Raw genomic sequence first — 8263 nt, forward strand, 5'->3', positions numbered from 1 at the left:
GCCTTCAATGTTCTGGTGGCCCGGGACCCATATTAGGCTGATGACGAACTGATAAGCCATCTCATGAAGAGATTTGCGACAGTTTGCCACGGTAGCCGAGCTTGTTGTTATCGCATTCAGCGATTTGATCGCAGCTTGGCTATCACTATAGATTTTTATATGAGTTGCCGCAGGGGCTAGTTCCTGAAAACAGCTCAAAGCTTCCTTGATCGCTATGACTTCCGCTTGGAAGACACTGCAGTGATCCGGGAGCCTGAAAGAGTGTCTTATGTTCAGCTGTTCGGAGTAGATTCCTCCTCCGACCTTGTTGTCCAGCTTTGAGCCATCAGTAAAGATTCGAATGGCTCCCTTTGGACCAGGTGGTCCCTCAAGCCAGTTTATTCTGTGAGGGATGATTGTTTCGAAGGGGGTATCTGTATACTACCTCGGAACGCAGTAGTCTGTTTTTGTGGGGACGATTTTGTATACGGCCTCCAGAAAAGACGCTCGCTCATTCGAAAAGGGGCATTAAGAAAAATAAGACGTGTGCGGCGTAATAAAGAGATACAAAAGTGCATACCCCTGTTTTACTCTCACAATCTCAGAAGTGGGCCTTACTCACAATGTGCGACTTCGAACCAAATCAATTCTCGTCAGCGCAACTAAAAAGGTGGCTGGCTGGACTTGGGCTACCAACTCAAGGCTCCAAAGCCGAACTGATCGCACGCGTAAGCGCAATTTCACCAAACGCACGAGGCGACCCACCAGAAGGTTCGATCGACCAAGTGGAACATCAACAGGCGGCAGGCGAAGCACCAGTTTTAGCGTCGTCGGTCGAGGAAGAGGCAGCACCATCAACTCGAGGCATGCAGGAGAAAAATATTCCAAGCATGGGACAGTGGAGCACGGTGGAAGCCGAGTACGTCGCTCTGATGAAATTGCGCGCAGACATTGAAGCAGGAAAAAACATGCTGCGGCAAATCCATGACGAAATAAACAAGATCGTTCACGTCGGCCAATCCAATGACGTCATCGACGAAGACAACGACTCAGTTAACAGCGACAACGATAACAGTGCTACAGTTGACAGCCCCGAAGTTAACAACACCGTTTGCGCTAACAGCACCAATGTTAATAGCGGCCCTGACAGCAGTAATGGAAAAGACGACAATTCAGACGGTGTTGCAAAACGTCAAGACACAAATGTAAACAACATATGCGAATCTCCGATAGCATCGCTTACGTTAGCAAAGGAAGTGACTATGGAATACGACGGGACACAGTGCGCCAAAAACTGGGTCATACAGGTGAAGAACATTGCCCAAATCTACAAACTGGACAACATTACTAAACGAATGCTGCTGATTGCCAAGCTCAAAGGAAACGCTCAGCGCTGGCTCCATGCAGATTCCTCGCGCATCTTGGAATCAGCTGATCACCTGTGCGAGCAATTGATCGTGGCATTCGGGGCAAACATCACCAAAGGAGAACTCAGAGACAGGTTCCATAAGCGCCAATGGCTTTATGGAGAAAATTTTGCCACATACTACGAAGAAAAAATGATGTTGGCCAGGAACATCAACATAGACACAGAAGAATTGAAAGAGAAGATAATCGAGGGAATTCCGTCCCCGGGCTTGCGAGATCAGGCTCGCATTCAGTGCTTCTCCGATCCGAAGCAGATTTTGCGTGCTTTTTCGGAGATTCGCCTTCCGGAGCGTATGCAGCATGCCACATCATCACAAGGCCTGGCAAATTCTTCGGCGACCAAGGACCTACGTTGCGCCAACTGCAACTCGCGAGGTCATTTCGCCAAGGACTGTCTCAAACCAAAAAGGGAGCCTGGATCCTGCTACGCCTGTGGGGTATTTGGACATCTGGTCGGACAATGCCCGGAGAGGAAGAGCGTAACATACAATAATTATGTAAGATACTGTAAGATTTTCTTTTGCAACAATATCGTAACACCATTAATTTCAGCATGCCTCATAGACTCTGGCAGTCCCATATCGTTCATCAAGAAAAGTTTAATCTCTAGAGAAATTCGTTTGGAACCAGTTTTGGAATTATATTTTGGGCTTAATAAAAGCCAATTGAAAACACTTGGAAAAATTGTATGTTATGTTTTGAAAGGAAGACTAAAATGCTATTTTTATTTGAACGTAGTGTCGAACGAGTCTATGAGTCATGGTGTGGTTCTTGGCAGAAATTTTATGAATGCATGCGACTTAAACTTGGACTTAAGTACTTTAAAAATGGTTACGTTAGACGCTTTGAATTCGGAAGCCAATGATCATTTAAGTGAAAATCCAGCAATTCCGATTGAAAATGATAAAATGTAAATCAAAACGGTTGGAAAACATACTAGTATAATAAGTAGTACAAAGAGTAGAGAAAATTTAGATAAAATAGTTATAGATGAGGTAATCAAAATAGATAATGGTAATGAAATTGTTATTGATACCGTTAGTGAGGAAGTTAGTGCAATTGTTAGTGAAACCGTTAGTGAAGGAGTTAGTGAAATTGTAAGTGATACTATTAGTAAAGAGGTAAACGAAATTGTTAGTAAAACCGTTAGTAACGTTGTTAGAGAAACAGGAGTAACTTATGAAATGTTTGCTGAAGAGTTTAGCGATTCTACCAGACCAAAAAATTCTAAAAAGAAAACAGTCAATTCGATAAATAACGATGCGATGGTTATGAATGAAATCCTTAACAGCAAAGCTGATGACACATACAATGATATTATTGTTCCAGACATCTTTAATATCAATTATATGGAAGATGAAAAAGTTGATTACATCTGCGGGGAAACATAAGTCATAGGCTTAAGTGTCAACTAAGGCAAATAATCGAAGACTATTACGTAAAGACGGTAAAACCAAAAGAACCTTTAGTCAAATGCGAGATAAAACTTAACTTAGAGAAATCAAAACCTTTTAGTTGTGCTCCAAGGCGCCTATCATATACCGAGAAAGATAAACTGCAAACATTGTTAGATGAATATTTAAGAAAAGGAATAATACGACCCAGCGAGTCTGAATACGCTTCACCTATCGTACTAGTCAAAAAGAAAACGGGGGATTTAAGGTTGTGTATAGACTTTAGAAAACTCAACAAGACCTTGATTAAGGACAACTATCCCATACCCCTCATCGATGATCTGCTGGACAAATTAGCCAACAAAAGAGTCTTTACGAAATTTGATCTCAAAAATGGTTATTTCCATGTATTCGTTAATGAGGAATCGATTAGATATACATCGTTCGTGACACCTTTAGGACAATTCGAGTTCCTTAGAATGCCACAGGGACTGAAAACGGCATCAGCAGTGTTTCAGAGGTTTGTTAATAAAATATTCGATGATTTAATTAGGGATGACAAAGTTATTGCATATATGGACGACATCATGGTAGCCAGCAAAGATACGCAGGAACACTTAGAAACGCTAAAAGAAGTCTTTATTAGGTTGGCTCAAAACAAATTAGAATTGCGTATAGACAAATGTGAGTTTTTACAATCTAATATCAAATATCTGGGGTTCACAATCAACGGACAAGGTATAAGGGCAGATGAAAAAGGATTAGAAGCAATCAAAAACTTTCCAATCCCGAATAAGATACAGGTGGTACAAAGTTTTCTTGGCTTATGCTCCTATTTCAGGAGATTTATAAAAGATTTCTCAACTGTTGCCAAACCTCTTTACGATCTTCTGAGAAAAGATACAGAGTTTAAATTTGGTGAAGACGAATTAAATTGCTTTTCATCGCTTAAGGAAATGCTAATGCAAGCACCCATTTTAGCACTTTATAATCATAAAGACGAGATAGAATTGCATTGTGATGCAAGCGCTCTTGGTTTCGGGGCAGTGCTACTTCAGAAGAAAGACGACGGAAAACTGCATCCAATCTTTTATTTTTCTAAGCGTACAACTGCAGCGGAATCAAAATATCACAGCTTTGAGCTGGAGACAATGGCAATTATTTACCCACTACGCAGGTTTCGCATATATTTATATGGAAAACGTTTCAAGATCGTTACTGACTGTAATTCACTAACGCTCAACAAAATTGAGCTCAACCCGCGTATTGCTAGATGGGCTTTAGAGCTGCAAAGTTATGATTATGAGCTGAGCCATAGAGAAGGCAGCAGGATGCAGCACGTAGATGCGCTAAGTAGATGCACAAACATTCTCATTGTAGAAACAAACACGTTTGAAGACAACTTAGTTATTTGCCAAGCCAAGGACCAAATAGTTAAAAATATCAAGCAACAGTTAGAAGAAAATGAACACAAGTTTTTTGAAATGAGAAATGGTGTAGTTTACAGGAAAAGCAATGACGGAAGATTGTTATTCTATGTTCCAACCGAAATGGAAGATCACGTGTTATACAAATATCATAACGAAATAGGACATATAGGCAGAGACAAAATTATGAATATAATAGGCAAAAGCTATTGGTTTCCAAACGTAAAAGAAAAATGCTCCGGTCATATTGAAAATTGTTTGAAATGCGTAGCGTTTTCGCCTAAAACAGGAAAAGAAGGATTTTTACACTCCATTCCAAAAGGAAATAAGCCATTTGAACTAATCCACATCGATCACTACGGTCCGGTTGATTCAGGAAGATCAAAAAAGCACATCTTAGTAGTAATTGATGCTTTCACAAAGTTTGTGCGCTTATATGCAACAAAAACAACGAATACACGGGAGGTCATCGCTTCGTTAAAAGACTATTTTAGAGCATACAGCAAACCCAAATGCATAATTTCAGATCGAGGAAGTTGTTTCACATCAAACGAGTTCGATGAGTTCTTGACAGAGACTGATATTAAACACACTAAAATCGCAACAGGATCGCCACAAGCGAATGGTCAGGTGGAAAGAGTCAACAGAAGCATTGGACCAATGATAGCGAAATTAGTGGCGCCAGAAAAGGGTATACATTGGGATGTAGTGATAGACAAAGTAGAACATGCATTAAATAGCACGCAGCATCGAAGCACAAAACAAGTTCCGTGTAAACTATTATTCGGCATAGAACAGAGAGGAAAAATAGTAGACGAATTAAAAGAAAAACTAGAACAGTTGAATGATGTACAAGAAAGCAAAGATTTAACAGAACTAAGAGAGGAAGCGGCGAAAAATATAGAAATAGCCCAAGCATACAACAAAAAGCAACATGACAAGGGCCTAAAGAAACCGAAAGAATATAAAGAAGGAGACTATGTGATGGTAAAAAATTTTGATTGCACAGTAGGAGCATCTAAAAAATTAATTCCCAAAAACAAAGGGCCTTACGTAATCGAAAAAGTATTAAGAAATGACAGGTTTTTGTTAAAAGACGTAGAAGGTTTTCAAGTATCCCGTAACCCGTATCAAGGTGTTTGGAGTATTCAAAACATAAAACACTGGATAGGCAACAAAAATAAATGTTAATATATAAGTAAAACTGTAATATACTAAGTACAAGAAAAAACTGTAAACTATTGTAAAACTCCCGTATATCTAAGTGAATCAGGTGATCCATCAGTCAGGATGGCCGAGTTGTGGTAGGATAACCCCTATCAGCCCCTCTCTATAAGATTAACCCACTGCCAATACGGCAGCACTATCGCATATGAATAACCCCTAAATATAAGGTCACACTGGGAAAGACGGAATATACGGCCTCCAGAAAAGACGCTCGCTCATTCGAAAAGGTGCATTAAGAAAAATAAGACGTGTGCGGCGTAATAAAGAGATACAAAAGTGCATACCCCTGTTTTACTCTCACAGTGGGTATGGTGCTTTCGAGCGATAGGATTGTCTCGATGTACCTGTGGTCGGAGAAGGAGTGGTCCTCTAGGACTCTCCAACTTTTCATTATGTCTGACAGTTTGTGAGACAATAAAGTGAGGTCAATAACCTCTTGACGGTTTTTTATGATGAAAGTGGGGTCATTACCCCGATTACCAATAATTAGGTTGGAGTTTAGGATGAAGCTGAAAAGTGACTCACCCCTTACATTTTTATCCGAGCTCCCCCATTGGGTGTGGTGAGCGTTGGCATCGCAGCCTATTATTAGGCTTGTATCCGACCTCTCGCTGTCGCTGGCTATCTTGCGAACGAGGTCACTGGGAGGATCGCTTTCCTCGTGAGCCATGTAGGACGACACCAGGTTCAGGCGTGTCCCTTGTAGCTCTAGGCTAGCCGCCGTGTTGTCGCCATTGCTAAAATTGTGGAGCAGAAAGATATTTAGGTGCTTTCTTGCTAGTATGCAGGTTCTAATTTTACCTTCAGTTTGGGCTACAATCAGCTTGTAGTCCTTCGTCGCTAATCCACAGACACTGCCTCCTACCACCCAGGGCTCTTGGATTAGGACTATGTCCCCTCCGCTTGCGACTAAGCGGAGTATTAGGGCAGCGGATGCTGCTTTACAGTGGTGGAGATTTATCTGCAGAAGCCTAAGAGACTTCATTAGAGTCATTCTCCACCACTGTTATATCGGAGTCAGAGTCGTCGAGGATCTCGTCCCGACACAGCGCCTCAAAATCGAGCATCAGCTCCGTCTCCGAGGAGTAGCTCTCCAGGGCCGGCTCCGGCTCCGGGTCTACTTCGGGTGCCTCGATCTCCGAGGCAACGTCCTGCTCAACTGGGTTGTTGACAGAAAGCGCCTCGGCCGCTGCATCCGACTTGTAGACCTTCATGGTCACCGAGCTGAACCCGAAGTTGAGCTCTCCCTTGGCTGCCTCGATCGGGGCTAGCGATTCCTTATTTAGGACTACCACTGCCTGATTTGTGGGGCCCTTTGATGCCTCCACTTTGACCACCTTCCAGTCTGAGGTTGGCAGTGTAGGGTTGCATCTCTGCAACATCGTGAGGATCCGCTCGGGCTCCTTAAAAGTGGCCGGCACCCATATACGGGTCCTTGGTCTACTGGGCACCTCGCTCCAGTCCACAGCGACGAGCTTCGCCCCAGCGTAGACTTCTCCGATTTGCGCCACCGCAGCTTTGTATAGCTTCACGGAGCGCTCATCTTCGCAGGCTACCACTTTGATGCTTCCCTGGAACCATCCCATGTCTTTGCAGACTGGAGGTGGCCCAGGATCCTTCTCGAGAAGCTCGAAGCAGCGGTTGGCCAGTGCCGCTTCCACCCACTTCCATTGGCTTCTAGGTACTACGCCTATCAGTGTCCTCTCCTTGGCAATCTGCGCGAAGGATACGTTCGGTAGCACTCTGGAGGGCTTCGCGGCAGGTCCGGGCGTCTCTTGCGAACACTGCCTTTTCGGTTGTGCAGCCACCTTCTGTGGCTCCACACTGAAGTTGGGCAGCACCGCCGAGGCCCATTCCACCTTTTTCAGCCAGTCTGCTGTTGGACTGACTTCTTTGCTGGCGTTCTGCCGACGGAGTATGTGCCCAGCACTCCTCTTTTCGGCATAGCTGAATTTTTTGGCTTGAACACTGGTTGATGGCAAGCCATCACCCGCAGCTTCACCGGAAGGTTGGGCAGACGCAATATTGCTTCCAGCTGAAGCACACCGGCACTGGCATTCTGTCGATGGACAATGCGGGTGCCCACACCAATGGATCCCAGTTCTTCGTTTGCACCGTGAAGACCGCTTGGTTGGACAACAAGCATGTTGTCTTTGGCGAGGTGGTTGAGGGCTTGGACATTGTCAAGAAGATTGAATCTTTTGGCTCTCAGTCCGGCAAGACCTCCAAGAAGATCATGGTGGCTAACTGTGGTTAGCTTTCCACCCATCCCAGATTTGGGATGGTTCATACCCGCGTCTTCCACCGTACAGGTCTTTTCTGCATCTGAGCGGATCGGGCCAGGCCTTCGGGCCGCTGCCTTCTCCCGCTTGGAATTTTTCCCAGCCGGCATTTGGGGAGTGCCTTTCTCGTTTTTGTTTTCTTTTTTGTATTTTGTGTATTTTTTCCAAATGATTCCCACGAGCTGCAGAGAAGGGGAACGGTCCACCCCGGCAGAGCCCTACTTTACCCGGGTAAGGCATAATTAGAACAGGGGCTGCCAAGTCTCTGAGCTCTCCGTTCACGACTGGGCTAGTTTTGTACCGGGCCCCCAGCCAGGCTGACTCTTGGCACGGGTCGAGTGACACCTTAGTCCGGCCCGGTGTGAGGTAAGTGTTGGGGCTGGGATGTGGGTAGGTAATGTGTAGGGATGGGAGTGTGTGAGCTACTTAATGAGAGGCGGCACCACAAGCGCATCGTCAGTGCTGCTGCGTCGCGAACACCCGCTGGCTGTCCGGGACTGCTTATTTCGGTACTCTCCCTCAGAGC

General features: G+C 44.4%; 1 protein-coding gene across 1 annotated transcript; it reads left to right on the forward strand.

Moving 5' to 3' along the window:
* Positions 1–449: 449 nt before the first annotated feature.
* On the forward strand, positions 450–7712 carry LOC121403928. The gene is made up of 3 exons (XM_041592218.1): positions 450–1904; positions 1972–2004; positions 7452–7712. The coding sequence occupies exons 1-3, from the start codon at positions 603–605 to the stop codon at positions 7710–7712; spliced, it is 1596 nt and encodes a 531-aa protein (XP_041448152.1). The 5' UTR covers positions 450–602.
* The last annotated feature ends 551 nt before the right edge of the window (positions 7713–8263 follow it).

Source organism: Drosophila obscura, unplaced genomic scaffold (assembly GCF_018151105.1).
Source record: "Drosophila obscura isolate BZ-5 IFL unplaced genomic scaffold, ASM1815110v1 contig_176, whole genome shotgun sequence".
In the NCBI taxonomy this organism is placed as follows: domain Eukaryota; kingdom Metazoa; phylum Arthropoda; class Insecta; order Diptera; family Drosophilidae; genus Drosophila; species Drosophila obscura.

What these genes read in the sequence shown, in the direction of transcription:
- LOC121403928 (XM_041592218.1), top strand. Translation starts at nt 603, where the DNA reads ATGTGCGACTTCGAACCAAATCAATTCTCGTCAGCGCAACTAAAAAGG. An exon ending in GCGTAACATACAATAATTAT is followed by an intron (nt 1,905 to 1,971) that starts GTAAGATACTGT and finishes CATGCCTCATAG; the next exon opens with ACTCTGGCAGTCCCATATCG. An exon ending in CATATCGTTCATCAAGAAAA is followed by an intron (nt 2,005 to 7,451) that starts GTTTAATCTCTA and finishes CATCACCCGCAG; the next exon opens with CTTCACCGGAAGGTTGGGCA.